Source organism: Hemitrygon akajei, chromosome 7 (assembly GCF_048418815.1).
Source record: "Hemitrygon akajei chromosome 7, sHemAka1.3, whole genome shotgun sequence".
Classification (NCBI taxonomy): Eukaryota; Metazoa; Chordata; class Chondrichthyes; order Myliobatiformes; family Dasyatidae; genus Hemitrygon; species Hemitrygon akajei.
The window spans coordinates 167,942,297-167,959,187 of NC_133130.1; the positions used below are offsets into that span (position 1 = coordinate 167,942,297).

At 37.1% G+C, this 16,891-nt stretch overlaps 1 protein-coding gene across 6 annotated transcripts in view; it reads left to right on the plus strand.

The window, feature by feature from the left end:
* The window catches only part of rc3h2 (ring finger and CCCH-type domains 2), a 115,902-nt gene extending 99,390 nt beyond the window's left edge, over positions 1 to 16,512 (plus strand). For 5 of the 6 annotated variants that reach the window (XM_073052542.1, XM_073052548.1, XM_073052543.1 and 2 more), the window contains 5 exons: positions 2,118 to 2,214; positions 3,801 to 3,876; positions 6,138 to 6,230; positions 8,503 to 8,630; positions 10,361 to 16,512. In XM_073052542.1, coding sequence (XP_072908643.1) covers positions 2,118 to 2,214; positions 3,801 to 3,876; positions 6,138 to 6,230; positions 8,503 to 8,630; positions 10,361 to 10,562 — 596 coding nt within the window. In that variant the 3' untranslated portion in view covers positions 10,563 to 16,512. The remainder of the gene's footprint in view (positions 1 to 2,117; positions 2,215 to 3,800; positions 3,877 to 6,137; positions 6,231 to 8,502; positions 8,631 to 10,360) is intronic. The other variant, XM_073052547.1, reaches the window with a different exon arrangement.
* Positions 16,513 to 16,891: the final 379 nt, after the last annotated feature.

Below are 16,891 nucleotides of genomic sequence, written 5' to 3' on the forward strand. Positions count from 1 at the left end.
CCATTTAAGCGGCATAGTGTTCTAAAAATTTTCTCAATTAATTTTTGTTCTTTAAGTGTTGTCCCAAATAAGTGGCTGCCCCGATAAACTGACAACCCAATTAACTGGAATCCACTGACTATATTTGATAAGTTGTCAGTGTAAACTTTCATTTGGGTCAGCTTTGGTGATAACAATGAATATGTAAAGGTGATTGTATTATTTGTACAGTTTATACATGTTTCTAAACTGCATGATACCTGTATTGTGGCTTTAGTTAATTGTTTGAGAAAATTGTATTTTTATTTTAAAAATTCAACTCTTTAATTCAGGTTGCAGGCAGATCAAGAGATTCCTGTTTTTTTTTGTTGGCTGGTTTATTCAATTATTTGTCCAATTGTGTTAAAGTAATAAAACTTGAATAAATATAGAAGGGTCTAGCTTTTTCCACTTTTGAGGCAGCATCAAATTTCTAAATCATTTTCAACTGTTTTGTTTTAGCTAATTGACTTGCAGAGCCTATGGTAGCTGGATAAATAAGTTCTTTTACAGCACTTCATGGGATCTGTGGGTTCCAAGATATGTAACAATAGGTTTCAATAGGTACATTTAGTGTCAGAGAAATGTACGCAATATACATCCTGATATTCTTTTTCTTTCCAAACATCCATGAAAACAGAGGAGTGCCCCAAAGAATGAATGACAGTTAAATGTTAGAACCCCAACCCCCTAGCTACCCCCACCCACACCCAAGCAGCAGCAAGACCCACCTCCCCACCAGCAAAAAAGCATCATCACTCCCCCACGAAGCACTCAAGTGTGCAGCAAAGCATCAATAAAGACAAAGATTTGCAGTACCCCAATGACTACTCGTTCACCTGGTATTCAACATACCACAGGCTCTCTCTCTGTCCTTAATAAGGGAAAAAGAGGTAACCCCGTTTTACAGCGAGAGGAGAGACATTACAAAACAACTCGCTGATTTATGGTATTAAAAGTCTGTAGCGCTCCTTTTACCAAGCTCTGCAAACCTGCTACTTCCAATCTTCTTTGTTCTCCTGTGACACATCAGTCAGTGGTATCAGCCTTGAATCAGCCCACCTCCAGAGCCACGAAAATCTGGCACCCTGAAGGCGCACTAGCCTTTCAGGCCATGTACTTGGGATATTGAAAAGCGGCCAGTTTTGAGGCCCTGAGAGCAGGTCCCATTCCCACAAAGAATCGAAGTTAGAGTACAACTCTAGTACAGGGTCTTCAAAAGAACCTTGAAAAGAGTTATCAAAGGTAGAAATAGAGCTGTTTCTAAAGATGCAACAAAGGAGTTGCCATTTAGCGCCATTGTCACTAAACTCCACTCTCTTCATTTTTTAAGTACAAATTCCATAAAGTTTGCTGGGCATTGTGGAGATCGTGATTTTTTTTTAAAAGGAACACTACCATCAGTTCAAAATTCAACTGCGAGAATAATAGTCTGATCTTTCATTTAATCTCAAAAATTGTGTCTGAAGTATTGCATTAAAATTTTTAAATCAAAAATAAAAACTGAAAATGCTGTAAATACTCAAAAGGCAAAGTAAATTTATTATCAAAGTACATTTATGTTACCACATACTATCCTGAGATTCAATTTCTTGCTGGCATATATAGTAAATCTAAGAAATACAATAGAATCAATGAAAGACCGCACTCAACATGACGGACAGGCAACCAATTAAAGGTTCTGGTGATGGGTGTTCAATCTGAGACATTAGTTCTGTTTCTTTCCCCACAGAGGCAGCTGAGTATTTCCAGAATTTTCTGATACATGCACATATGTTGGTGAAATGTGGGCACCATAGTAGCATAGCGGTTATCGTGAAGCTATGACAGCTTGGGTTGTCAGAATTCAGAGCTCAATTCCAACATCACCTGTAAAGAGTCTGTACAATCTCACCATGGAATGCGTGCATTTTTTCTGGGTCCTCCAGTTTCCTTCCGTAGTCCAAACAAATACCAGTTGGTAGTTTAATTGGTCATTGTAAATTGTCCTGTGATTAGGCTCGTATTGAATCGGGTTGCTTGGGTGGCATGATTTGTAGGACAAAAGGGGCCTGCTCTGTGCTGTATCTCTAACTAAATAAAATGAATCTTTTCCACAGACTATAGTCCACATGTGAGTCATGCCAATTCCAGTAGTTGGACTTCCCATTCTCTTTCATATGGATCGAATTCAACCACCGGTCAATACCTAAACAGGTACCTTGAAATGCACTTACCATTAAAAATTTCTGCTTGCTTTGTCCCCCACATCTTCATTGGTTTGCATTAGGCTTGTGAATACAGAAGCTATTTTTTATATATAATGACCTTGCTGGAAAAGTATATAGAAAGAGGTGTTTTTGGTAGTATTTTTTCCAAAGAAAAAACAAAATTTGGTGACTGTCACTTCTTTATTCTTAATATACAAAATTGTTGTCCTCCACAACTCTATTACATCTCGGGTTGTCGGAGTTCAATTCCGGCATTCTTCGTGCGTGTGTGTATATGTGTGTGTATGAGTTTCCTCTGGGTGCTCCGGTTCCTCCCACAGTCCAAAGATGTACTGATTAGTAGGATAATTGGTCATTTTAAATTGTCCCGTGATTAGGCTAGGGTTAAATTAGTGGGTTGCTGTGTGGTGTGGTTTGAAGGGCCAGAAGGGCCTGTTCCGCACTGTATCTCTAAATAAAATAAATAACTTCATTGTTTCAAAATCTTACTGTAAAACAAAATGGTCATATTTCATGAAACACAGAAGAACCTGCAAAATATTATGGTAATACTTTTCCATACAAAACATCCAATGTATTGCTGTCATTGCTCTACCTGTGCATACTAGCCGGAATAGTGGTGAGCTCTTTGTCAAGAAACACTGAATTAACAGTCCTTTCAAAATGGAAAGCAGTAATTGGGGATTTTCCCTTTTCTCTTTTCTCTCTTCCACCCACATAAATTTGGATGACTTCTTTGGAAATTATGGAGGATCACATCTGATGGTAAATTTGTACAAATCATTATAAAGTTGCCATACTTTCTCAAAAATGATATTTGTTCAATAAATCATGAAACTGGAGCTTATTTTTAAATTAATTATTTTTGCAGTTGCCTAATTCTGTTTTCATTTGGAGGGTGGGTTGATTTGCCCTGCGTTAGAGAACCAGAGAGTTTGGTGCATACAGGAGTACCCTTAAGTGAAAAACTATTTCTCTGATCTAAACCACACTACCTTCGTTAACTTCATTTCTTTCAAATACATGCACAATAACTTGTCCATGCAATATTGTCTTTTTCACAAATGAATAATTTATAAATATGCATATCTAATATGAATCTGCATGCCTCAAAAGCTTAACATGCCGTGCAATTTTTAAAAATATTTTATTTCTCACGGACAATTTTTATATCAAATATTTTCTACAATCTTTTCATTTGATTACTTGCTATAATTTAACTTTATCATTCTATCCCCAGTGAAGATTCAAATTCATTTATACAAAAGTATGACTTAAACTTCTGACTTTTTAAGATTACTTCAAATAGTCTTTCATCAGAAAGTTGGGCAGACCACCATTTCTCCATAATTCTCATTCACTTGATAGAAGGAGTTGTGTGAGAACTCCATGATATTAGGAAGATCATGGGGTTTTTGCAAAACTTCTCATTTTTTATTAGGAGATTCCCCGGAATCTTACGTTGAAATCTGTGTTATGCTCTTTAACTCATTGTCTCTTCAGTATGTGGTGTATTTGCATCTACTTAATATAATTGAAGACTTTGCTTAACCTTTCATATTAACTTTACAGGGACAGATTGATGGACATATCTGCCCCTAGGCAACTTCCTAATGGTGGAGATCAATTAAATATTGAACTACAACAGGTAAGGGAGCAATAACCAAAATCTTGAAATTTACTTCTTAAAGTTCTTCCCATGAAATTACTTCTACAATTAGATTCTGGAAACCTTACTGGTTTTAGGATTATTTCATATTTAAACACTTCCTTGAAGTGAGCTGATTGCTGAGAAAGAATTTGTCCTTGTAGTTATGCTATTATATTTATATGGAGCACTGCCACAAGAAGGCAGCATCCATGGTCAAAGACCCCCACCATCCATATGCTCATCACTACCATCAGGCAGGAGGTACAGAAACCTTGGATTCCACAGCACCAAGTTCAGGAGCGGTTGCTACCCTACAACCATCAGACTCTTGAACTAGTGTAGATGACTTCAATCATCACTACTTGATCTGCTTCTACAGCCTACAAGCTCACTCCCAACGACTCTTTACAACTCATGTTCTCAGTTCTATTTTTATTTATACAGTTTGTCTTCTTTTGTACATTGGTGTTTATCAGTCTACCTATAGATTTTTGTAAAATTCTATTGTATTTCTTTTACTACTATAAATGTCTACAAGAAAATTAATCTCAAGGTAGAATATGGTCATATACAGATATGCGTTATGTATCCATTACCTTTGGAAATTTTCTAAATTCATTTTAATTGCTGAATATTATTTGGCCTGTTTCCTAGTACATGCACAATAACATATAAATGCATTAGTTAAAAAGAGTAATTAGTCCAGAAAATGTTGTAGGAGCAGAATTAAACCATTTGGTCCATCAAGTCTGTTCTGCCATTCCCTCATGTCTGATCCAATTTTCCTCTCAGCCCCAATCTCCTGCCCATAATTCACAACTTCTTGGTGCAGTTCTGTTTTTAATAATTCCCGACTTGCTGTAACATAGCAGTCACCAGAAGTGTTTCCTCAAAAACTGATAGATGTGTGAATGATGCACATCATTGCTAATGTGCAAACAGACCCAAGCAAATTGTGAAAAAGAATTACCCAATAATTTATGAATCATTTCAGTTATTAGCCAATTTTGTTCCTCTCTTGTCATTTCTTTTATAAATACAAGATCTAGCTTTTGCCTTCATTCAATTTCATTTAATTTGTTCTGCATTTAAACTTCCTCAGAATAGGAGTCTAATCATAACAAGCTAAATACATATTTAATGTAATCACTATTAATGAATTCCAATCAAATTGCCTTTATTTTCTTCCACCTTTTCCCTCCTTTACTGTATCTGATTTGACTTTAAATATCCTTGCTCTGATTTCACCTTATCACTACTTCCATTTTATTTATCATGGGAAGAAGTATCGCCCTCAAATCTGTTTGCCATTCTGACTATCTTTGATATGTAAATCTTAGGGGGCATGGATGATTATTGAAATCTGTGGCATAGCAAGCAGTCATTCCACTATCATGTTTACGCTATTTAGGCTTTTTCCACATCTAGGCTCTGAGTGCAGATTTGTCAAAGTCAAAGTAAATTTATAATCAGAGTATGTATATGTCACCACGTACTAGCTTGAGATTCATTTTCTTGCAGGCATTTACAGGAAAATAAAGAAATATAATTTTCTTATCAAGATAGTCATTGTAGTCATGGCATTTAAATGGTTATTCAGGTAACTTTAATGTATTGGTGTTTTTGCCTTTGTTGAATAACTGACTAACCCTCACAACTCTTTCAGCAAAATCAAAATATCCTTATCTTCCCTCTATCTACCAATTCTAGTTATTCAACTCACTGGTTCCTTTGCCTCATTATTCATTTAATTTTCCCATTAGCCTTCTTTATTCCAAAGAAAAAAATCCCAGCCTAGCCAATCTTTCCCAATAATTAAAGTTCTCCAACCCTGGCAACATGTTGTGAATATCCTCCTCCTCCATTTTAGTACCATCACCCATTGCTGGTATAGTGGTGTCCAGTACTGTACATGGTACTCTTAAGTTTAAGGGATGTCTTCATAATTTGAAGACAATTTCACCATCTTTATATTTGTACTGGAGTGTACTGCAATTTGACCAGGGCTGCAAATCTGAAGCGAAATTTCTGCTGCTTTTTTTTAGATGAAGGTGATCCATTTTTTTTTAGGATCTTTGTACCAATCTACTGGCTTTTGTTGCATAAAATAGCTCAGAATGCATGTGACTTAACTGCATGTTAATACACAATCATTATTTTTTAAAGTTTGTTTAACATCTTGCTATACTTAAGCACTTGCAGTCAGTTCTCCTGTTGGTAACAGGAAGGCAATCATAAACTTGTTTGCTTACTAATAGAGGGAATTTACAGAAGTTTCTACAGATGATCAAGATATAGAATTGGAGCTCTCCGCTTTGGATACTGATGCCGACCAAGACGAAGGAATAGAGGTATAGATCTAAGCATTTGTATATAGAGCACTTGTTATGATATTATGAAGTGCCTCGCAGCTAGTAAAGTACTTCTAAAGTGTGGTCACTATTGCAATTTAATTAGCTGTCAGGTTGTATAACATGTCATCCCATCCTAATTAAAAGGTATGGTGATCTCGTGGTGATGCCAGACAAAAGAATAAATATTTAAGACCAGCCTCCCACCCATTCCCTCCTGAGGGCAAATGGCTCCTCAGCTCTGGATTGTCATCTGAAACTGCATAAATATCTCAAGTATTTTCATGCTTAAAACTGAAATGAGACTTTAATGTACAGCTGTCAGAGCTTAGATGTTGTCAACTTCGCTGTAGACAATAGTGGGGTTTGACTTTTGTTTCATCTTTAGGGAAAATAGTTCAACAAAAAGAAGGAATGAGAGATTTTTCTGACCATTGTTGCTGTTTAATCATGTTAATGTTATCATTTCATCCAACTGATATATTAAAACATAACAATGAAAAGAAACAAAACCAGCTCTGGAAAGGAGCATTAGGCGGGGTGCATCCTGCATTGGACTGTTTTAAACAGAGGGTACAGGGTTACTGGAACACCTCCAGTAGCGGCACTGAATTCAAAGTATCGTTCACAACTTCTTAACATAAATTACTGTAAGATGTGCATTGTCTGATAAATTAGTGACACAATTCAAAGCTTTGTTGGAAAGAGACCATGAGTGGTAATGAATGTGTTTAAAAAATGTCTTCTGTGTTTAGCTCTTATTGAAAGAAGTTTACTGTTTAAAAACTAGTGCATTGCTCAGTGGCATAACTAGCCACAGACATGCCCATGCAAGCATTTTATTGAATTATACCAGCTATACAGTTTAATCAGTTTTGCACTGAAATGCCATTATATAAGCAAAAAGAATGTTAAGTATTTCTTAGCTCTGCTCTCTTGCATTGGAAAAGCATCTTGACAGAAGTGCATGTGTTCTCTGTTGATACAAATGAAATGAATAACAGCTTCAAAGACTAAGAATAGTTTTAATGTTTTGCATACATATTAAGCCCCACAATTTTGTGTTTTGTACAGCATCAAGAATAAAATTGTCTTTCAAATTCAGGTTGACTTGTCTGCTAGTAGAAACATAGAAAACCTGCAGCACAATATAGGCCCTTTGAACACGTCCTTACCTTAGAAACTAGGTCCCTCTTGGGAGAATCACGATTCACCTTGAACAGGCTTTACCCATGATTTTAATCTAGATTTCAGCTCTCAGACCCTTATCCCTTTTACTCATAGCTGCAGGAGTTTTGAGCTTTAATGTTTAACAGACTAGGTTGCAGATAATATGTGAAATAAAGTGTCCAATTGTACAACAGAAAATTTTAGTGCTTGATGCTCAATCTTGTAGGAACCATAATTCTAACATGTTCAAATGAAGCCTCTACAAATGGATTTTGTTTCTGTACTTGTGTCCATAAGACCATAAAACATAGAAGCAGAATTAGGCCATTCAGCCCATTGAGTCTGCTCTACCATTCGATTCTGGATGATTTATTTTCCCTCTCTCAACCCTATACCTTTTTGTCTCTAACCTTAGGTGCCCATACTAATCAAGAATCTATTAACCTCTGCTTTAAATATAAACAATGACTTGGCCTTCACAGCTAGCTGTGGCAATGAATTCCCCAGATTCACCTGCCTCTGGCAAAAGAAATTCCTCTTCCTCTCTGTTCTAAAGGGCTGTGCTCTCGAGTCGTAGACTCCCCCACTATTGGAAACATCCTCTTCACGTTCACTCTGTCCAGTTCTTTCAATGCTCAGTAGGTTTCAGTGAGATCCCTGCCTCATTCCTCTAAACACCATAGCCCTCAAATGCAAATCATACATTAACCCTTTCATTTCCAGAATAATTCTCGTAAGCCTCCTCTGGAAACTCTCCAATGTCAGCACATCTTTTCTTAGAAAAGGGGCCCAAAATTGCTCACAACACTCCAAGTGTAATGCCTCATAAAAGCGCAGTATTTCATCCTCATCAATGAGTTCTGCTTGAAGGTATATATTCTGAAGCCTCAGATGGTAGAGATGACTAACCCTTGTGGTTTTTATTTTGAAAAAGGTTGTACCTGCAAGCTTAGTGAAGGAGTTGGATACAATAATAGTGAGATAGATTTGACTGGAATGTTTTTTGGTATTTGCTTACTGCAAAGTTTACTTTGTATGTTAAATTCATTGGATAAAGTTGATACCAGGCCTTAAATAATGTTGTTCCTGATTATTCATATAGGATGTTCTGGTTATTGGCTCTCAAGGTGATCTGGCCGATGACATAATATCCGAAAATGTACATCATAAACACCAAGGTAAAGAACAGGAAGAGCAGGGGCGCAGGATTGCACAGCAGATTGCAATCAAGTAAGAATCTTGAGATAATGACATTTTTCAACTTACGCAGCTTTATTCCCTTAAAGTCTAGATTTCCAGATCTTGCTGATCTGAAGTGGAATGGGAGAAGTCTGAAAACTGATTAGAAAAACATGCAACAACGATGAAACTGTACCATAGAATAATTTCACTTATCTTCTGATTAACTAGACTGTGATCTGGATTTTGCAGTCAGCAATATGCTCTTTGTACTCACTGCAGATCTCCAAACTAAATTCACACTTTCTCCATCACCTGGTAGAAACGAAGGCAACCAGATCCTTGGAAACAAGGCCCTGTACCACTAACTCCCACACACATGACTCTAGATGTAGTGGGTGGGAGTGGAAGTGGGGATAGATTAAGACTAATCCATAAAACATGCTGGAAGACCATTATAGGTAAATATGATATAAATATATTTATATTGTAGATAAATATAAATATAGATACTGTATATATATATATATATATATAGGGCACCACCATGGTAGCATAGCAGTTAGAACAATGTTATTACAGCTTGAGGCATTGTAGTCTGGAGTTCAATTGTGGCACCATCTGTAAGGAGTTTGTGTGTTCTCCCCATGACCATGTGGGTTTCTTCTGAGTGTTCTGGTTTCCTCCCACAATCCAAAGACTTAATCCGTTAGTAGGTTTGGACATTATAAATTGTCCTGTGATTAGACTGTAGTTAAATAGGTGGGTTGCTGGGCAGTGCGGCTCATTAGGCCGGAAGTGGCTATTCCATGCTGTACAGGCAGTCCCCAGGGTACGAACGAGTTCCGTTCCTAAGTCCGTCTTTAAGTCGGATTTGTATGTAAGTCGGAACAGGTACATCTGGTATTATTTAGCATCAGTTAGTCAAACGTTTGTCTTAGTATATAGTATATATTTTACCTTTCTATGCATATAAACACATAAGAAATGTATGTGTTTCAATAATTAAACCACTGCGTTGCATAGTAATAATTGTAGCTTTCATCGGGGCAGGGCCTTTCACATGCTCCATTATTCTCACTTCATCCTTTAAAGTTGTTCTGACCATTGACCAACTGTAGCCTAACGCTTTTCCAATGACCGATGGCATTTCACCTCTTTCTGATTGCTTCATTATTTCCACTTTATTTTCATTCGTGGTTGTTTTCCATTAGCGGAACAGAAGCACTGCAGGTTCAGCAGCAGCCGTGGGTGGTGGGTCCTGAGCTCCCCCAGGTCCTGAAGTCCACCCGCACTGAGACAGGTTAAATGGGACAAGTGGGGGCGGTGCTGACTGGAAAGGGGGGGTCAGAGTGAATCTTACTAAGAAAAATTTAAGCCAAATACGAAGTTACATACTCAACACAGTATTAATGGCAATGTAATTGACTTAAATGGCAGACGGCGTTCTCCTTCCTCGAGTTGACAAATTTTTAATATAATAGGCTTTATGGCAGGCCATTCATAAGTACAAGTTGTTCGTAAATTGGACGTTCGTAACTCGGGGACTGCCTGTATCTCAAAAATTAAAAAAATTAAATTTTAAAAAATTTTGAAATCTCTAAGAATTGAGGGTAATGGGGAACTGGTGCAGAAGAGCTGAATTGTGGGGGCCTGGTGGCTGGCTGCAGGTCCTTTTTCATTGTTTGTCCTTGCGAATGTTTTTTAGAAAGGAAGATGAAAAAAAATGCAAGATAAGTTTTAACTCGCTTTTCTTAAAACTTTTTTTTCTTTTCTGATAGAGAGGAACAAAAGATGATGCCCATGACATCTGGCTTTAACCAGCCCATCACAGCCTCAGTCAGCTTCATCACCTCCCCAGCTGTGACTTCTTCCTTCAACATCAGTAATTTGGCCCTGAAAACATCTGCAGTCAAGCTGACAGAAGATGCAAAAGATATGAATGTCACAACTAATGGCGAGGCTGTAGTCAACGGGAGCTGAAGGGAATCTGTGTTTACAGCAACACAGAAGCAATTAGTTTTGCTTTCTATATAATATAATGTATTACACATTTCTGTGTGCATATATTATATTATGCTTTTTATAAGAATAATGTGAGGGCATCAAATTCCTGTGGACTTTTTTGATACTATAAAAGCCCTCTTGCATTAACCATTTTGACAGTAAAATTAACATTAGTCAGACACTAGTTTAAATTCCAGTGAACCTTGGAATTTGGACATCATTTGAATTAATGCTTTAAAGCAGCCTTTTATGAGTCTGTTGTGAGCCAGTGCATTAATCTAGCCATTCTTATTCACAATGGCTAATGTGGAACATACACAGCTCAGTTGTTGATCAGCAGGGCACTGCAGCAACACACCTGGTGAAAACTAACCACGATTTTACCTCCTCTTCTCTTTCATTTATATATTTTTTGTGTACAATTCACACAAAGTTGAAAGAAGGTAATGGCTTGGAAAAAAGTATTTTCGAGCTGTTATAGTAAGACTTAGTTTCATGGCATTGTTGCACTTTTATAAGAAACTTGTTTGTTAAAATGGTGGAAGGGAAATACTTTTCACCTTTTTTTAAATGCATAATTAGAGTTTCAAAATATAGTTTCCAACAAATTCCATGGGTTATAATGTTAACGAAAGATTGACCTGAGAAATGTCTCTTAAGTGTTTAGCTTAATTGGGCTGGTGTAGCTGAAACAAAGTGTTGTTGTCACGGGCTCCATGGCCCATTGCGGTTAGTGCAATCCTATTACAGCTCGGGGCATTGGAGTTCAAAGTTCAATTCCAGCATCGTTGGTAAGGAGTTTGAATGTGTGGGTTTCCTCTGGCTGCCCTGATTTCCTTAGGGGTTAGAAGCTTAATTGGTCATTGTAAATTGACCTGCGATTAGACTAGGGATAAATAGGTGGGTTGCTGAGCAGCATGGCTTGAAGTGCAGGAAGGGCCTGTTCCATGCTGTCTCTCTAAATAAATAACTATAACATCAACAAAAGATTAACCCCAGAAATGTCTCTTGGGTGTTTAACTTCAAGTGTTTGTTAAAATTGGGGAGATATTGCTGAAACTAAATAATGTTGTCACATTATTTGAACAGTCAAGTTGTGCCTTAGAATGAAGCTGGAGATGTGGTCGGATGGACCATCAGCTACCCACAGGTTAATGATTAAACCGCTAAGGCTGGAAAAACTCAAGTCAACTATCATGTATGAGAGAGAAAGAGTGAACTTGTTAGTTCACCAAGCTATCTCGTTACTCTTTTCATTGATGCCAACTATCTTGAGTATTTCCAGCAGGTTTAGTTTTATAGCATCTGCCACATGTTTAGTAGCAAAAATGCTTTCATCTCCTTTTCCTAATGATTCACACTAATCGATAAAAGTAAGAATTCAGTCATTTTACACTTAAAAGCTTTTCTTGATGCTTGTAGAATGGGAAAATCTCCATCAATGCTGGGAAAAGAAGTATTAGGATTTATATCCCTATAAACCATGTTAAATGTTGTAAGGTGCACAGTCACCAGATACAGATCCCGAAAGGTGAGTGATGGAACCACCATCTCTGCCTTCTACCCAAAGCACACCAAAGACAAGATTGCAAATAATTCCCAGATCATTAACTTCACCCTCATTCCTCAATTTGAAGTAGAGATTTTGATTATTGAATTCATCAATAACTAGTACCCAGATACTGACATTCTCTGTAATATCAGTCATGACCTTAGAGCTGCTTGATTTATCCTACTGGGATGCTGACTGCAGCTAGCCAGAGACCTATGTTCTGGGCCAGTTTTTCAAGTTGTCCCCAGGTGTAGCCCATCTTGGTACCAGCTTCAAGGTCACATTGCCATCTGTTCTTTGACTGGCCCCCTTAGAAGTTTGATCAGCCCAGTGGTTTCCACAGACTTGTGGCTTTCACCACCTGACTTCATACATCTTCTAGGTGGATATCCTTCCTATCCCAGGGATGAGGTCTTTGGAGCTTCTGTTGGCGTTTCTGTAGCTCTGGGTGTTTTACGTGTTGGAGTTGCTAGTCCCATGCCAAGCCCTCCTATCGCAGCTGGGCTTGGGACCATCCATGGCGGAGTTAGCTGCTTGTTTGCCAATGCTAAATTTGTCTTTATAATTGGTTTACATAAGTACAATAATGATGTTGCTATAGATCATTGTTGTATTTGTATTTTTTAATTGTTTTACAGAAAATCATTTTGTTTTCCCGCCACTGTATTTGCTGTGTTTAGAACAGGGTGAAAACTGTATTTTGGAACTCCTGCATTGTGTGGTGTTTGCACTGAATGATAGACCAGTTCAACTGGCCTCTTTTCTGCCCTATTTAATCTAAGAACTTCTAATGGCTTTTGTGTACTTGCTTTATAATGGATGAATATTATATGTCGCTACAGAGTCTAAAAGTACTGTAAAAAAAATTAAGCAATCCAAAGTCATGCCTCACACAATCCAGTTAAAACAAGTATCTGTAATTTGATCAAAAGAAGTAAATGCCAAAAATGGCAATATTTTCATTTGAATATGATATCTGTAATAATCATGATGGTTTGTTTAATCTTGGCCATAATTTATCTCTTACCACTTCATTGAGTCACTGGATTCTGGGAGGCTGTTCGATTTAGAGCTGGGCACTGACAGTGCAAGTATTTTAAAATTGTTTACAAAAATCTGCATCTGTGAGGTTTAAGAAGTTAAGGGCATTATGTTTGTTTTAACTTCCTAACTTTTACTTATGTTGTATACACACTTCTGAAAAACTGAGGTGAAGCAGCAAAGCTCTCTGGCTCTCCTTCATTCATTCAGCAAACTAATCTCATTGTAAATTTGTGTTCCAATTCATTAAGGACTTAAATTGGCTTTGTTTACATAACTAAAACCAGCATCTTTTTTGGAGGGAGTACCAAGAGCATTTGTTGCGAAAAGGTGATTAAATGTTTAATCTTGGCTTTTTGTTTTAAACAGTTGTATTGATTTTTCTAGTCTGTTCATCTTGTTGATTTTAAAATGTGTGTTCTGCATCAGACCATTGCAAATTAAATAGTAAGTGTGTGTTAGTAATTCCCATGCTTAAAATATCAGTTGTTTTGTATAAGTTCTTTCCCACAGGTTTGCTATTTGCCTGATTGAAAAGTGCCCTCCAGCCTCTCTCTCTTTCTGACCTACTGTTTTGATTTTACATTGAGGTTTTATATTGTTGATGACTTCTGTGAAGTTGATTGTTCTGCAAATCATACTGGGATGTTTTAAACCAAGCGTGCTTTTCACCAGGTAGCTGCAAAGGAAGTGTTCTGCTGGGAAATAACTTCTGCGAGATCATGTTATTGGTCAGTTGAGTTGTCACAATACCACAACAAAGTGTCCATTTTTAAAAATAGTTTTGTGCACTTCCCTGAGGGTTGACTTTATTTCATAAGAGTGATGAGACAGATTGCTGCATGATGTTACGATTCCATTAGGCAGCACCATGAAATCTCTTCCTATTTATAATAGGATTTATATAGGTTTTTGTAATGAAGGAGTGATATTGTCCATTTAGAATCTTTGTGTGGGCCTTCATACTCGGTATTCTATACTGAAGCTTAGATATTGGGATCTATGCACCTATTTTAGTCTAAAGTATCAGCTTTTGTTTTGTTTTAGCCCACCGGTCAGGACAAGCAAAAGTTTTAAAATCTGGATGCTGGCATGATAGCCAACAGTAAGCAGTCTAAAACAACTGTAAACCATTTTACAAACTCTCCTCCAATGCAGTCACTGAATTCTCAACCAAAGCTGCTCCTAACTCTGTAAATTCTGAGTGAGCCAAAACATGCACCATGTCTTTAGCAGATGGTCTCAGTCATTAACATAAGTAGCATAGGGACAGTATTTAATGTAAATTTTATGTAAAAAAAACAATGTTTTCAAGTGATGTGTTGTACTTCCATCTAAAGTTTCCAGTTTTAATTTAGCTGTCCAATTGCAGTATCAGTAAACTCAGACTTTGAAGGTATTCATCATTCAACTAGTCAGTGATCACCGGAGTTGCACACTTTACTGATTATTGCTTTTGGATGTTAAATATAAATGACAGTTGGTTTGTTATTGTAACAGATGAATGGCTAATTGAGCAAGCTATCTATTTTTCATGAATAGTAACATTTAACTCTATGTGAGGCTTTCTTGCTGAAAGGACTGAAGACAGGTCTAGGTAATGAGCAATAAGGGCCAAGTTCCAAATCACTGATAAACTAAAGACTCGGCGTGGTTGAAATGTGCTTTGTTATCCTTGCCCAAATCACGTTGATGGACACCTTCATGGAGAAATGAACCAGCCTTGGTTTACAGTTTACAGTAAATTGTACATTGGATCCTGCTGCAGTACTTATTTATTGCCCCTAGGTGGCAGAGAATGAATTGGAAATTGCTGCTTTTATCCCTCTAATGGTAGAAAACTAGTCCTGTCTTAAGTTAAAATTTCACCAGCACAGCAACCAACCCCATAACTAGCCAATTCATTTTGAGAGTTCACCCACCAACAACCTTATCCTCTCCAATACACCATTACCACAGCCACCACAAGGCAAATAGTGTTTGAAATCAGAGACTAAACACCTGGATCACTTCTCAATTTGTGCTAATCCTGAGGTTTTCTCACATGTTACTAGTTGTTCTAATGCTAGAATGTAAACCAAGATGTAATAGGAGCCCAGGATTATCTGATTAGCATTTCTAAAAAGATTACAGCCCTCAGGGAAATAACCCTCGTGCTACAAAACTACAATTAACATCTACTGTACCTTGAGGGTGAATAAAATGAATTAGTACTTTTGATTTTAAAGTTGAATATGTTTTTTTAATAAAAAACAAAGCTTGGTTGTGTTCTGCTGGAGGGGTTTGGGGAAATTGGTTGTTGTTTTAAACAAATAATGCACGTGAACTACAAGAGCAAATTATAATTTGAGGATCAACCAGCACTAGATTTTATTTCAAAAATACTTCAATGGAATCCACTCCTATGCAGTTGCTGCTGTGTGGGTCCAAGAAATATTACTTAAGAATTTAGTCACCTGCACATTCATTGAAGGCCTCGGTTAATCAAAGGCATGGAAATGCATGCAGTTCCTTAGTTGGGCAGAAATAAAGTACATTATAATGTAGTTGTGATACAACACACATGGTTCTTATTTGTACTACACGTGCCCACTGTACAGCCACTTGAAGCATTGTGGTTAGCTTGCAGCGTTTGCTGTCTGCATTTATGCCGTTTTGCATATTCTTTTCCCTGGAAGTTATGAAAAAAGTTTTCTTGCTGCAAAACTAAGTTTTTTAGGAAAAAAAATGCTTAGCTGGAGAAGTTGGGAAAAGAGGCCTGTTTTGTCAATTGTACAACCAATTGTGGAGCTGAAGTGTGAATATTTTACGTCTGTATTAGACATTTTCTTTGCAAATCTATTGTTCGATTGAATTGTAAATGAAATTAAAGATGGTACACATCCGTCATGTATAAAGGAGGCACCATCAATAAGATGGATTTAATGGTCATTTTTACTACACCTACTTGGCTTATATTTAAAATGTATAATTTTTAAGAAAAATGCTCTGTTAATTAAATAGGGAATAAATCCTATTCCATTTGTTAATTTCAATTTGACTTCCAAATTGTTGGTAATCCATTACCCTCTCTTTTTGTTTTAAGAATAGAATGGAATCTGAATGCTAGGCCATTTGGGTCTGTAATGGATTAGTTTTGTGATACTGAATAGCAAAGGTTGCATTCTGTGTACAAAACCTTGTCTGTGTAGCACTGAACTGAGAGCTAATGGCTTGGGCTGTACACTAGAATTGAGTATCATGAATTTCAGTGTTTGAACGATGATTGATGGGACAGTTTGCAGTACTTGAATGTATTTGCATGCATAACAATAAAATTATTTGTCAATTAAAGTTTTTTGTCATTGCTTGTGCGAAGGAAACTTACCGATAATGTACTTTCAGATGGTGAATTCACTATTCTTTTGCACAATTTGTTGTAACAGTTTTTTTCATGCCTTGCACTGTACTACTGCCACAAAACAACAAATTTTGATAAGATACACTTAGTGGCCACTTTATTAGTTGCATTTATTAGGTACACCAGCATATGTTGCTGCTGTTGCCCATCCACTTCAAAGTTCAACGTGTGTGTTCAGAGATGCACTTCTACACACCACTGCATGGGTATTTAGAGTTACTGTACACCTTCCTGTCAGCTTGAATGTTCTGGCCATTCTTTTCCAACCTCTCTCATTAACAAGGTGCTTTCACCCACAAAACTGCCACTTGT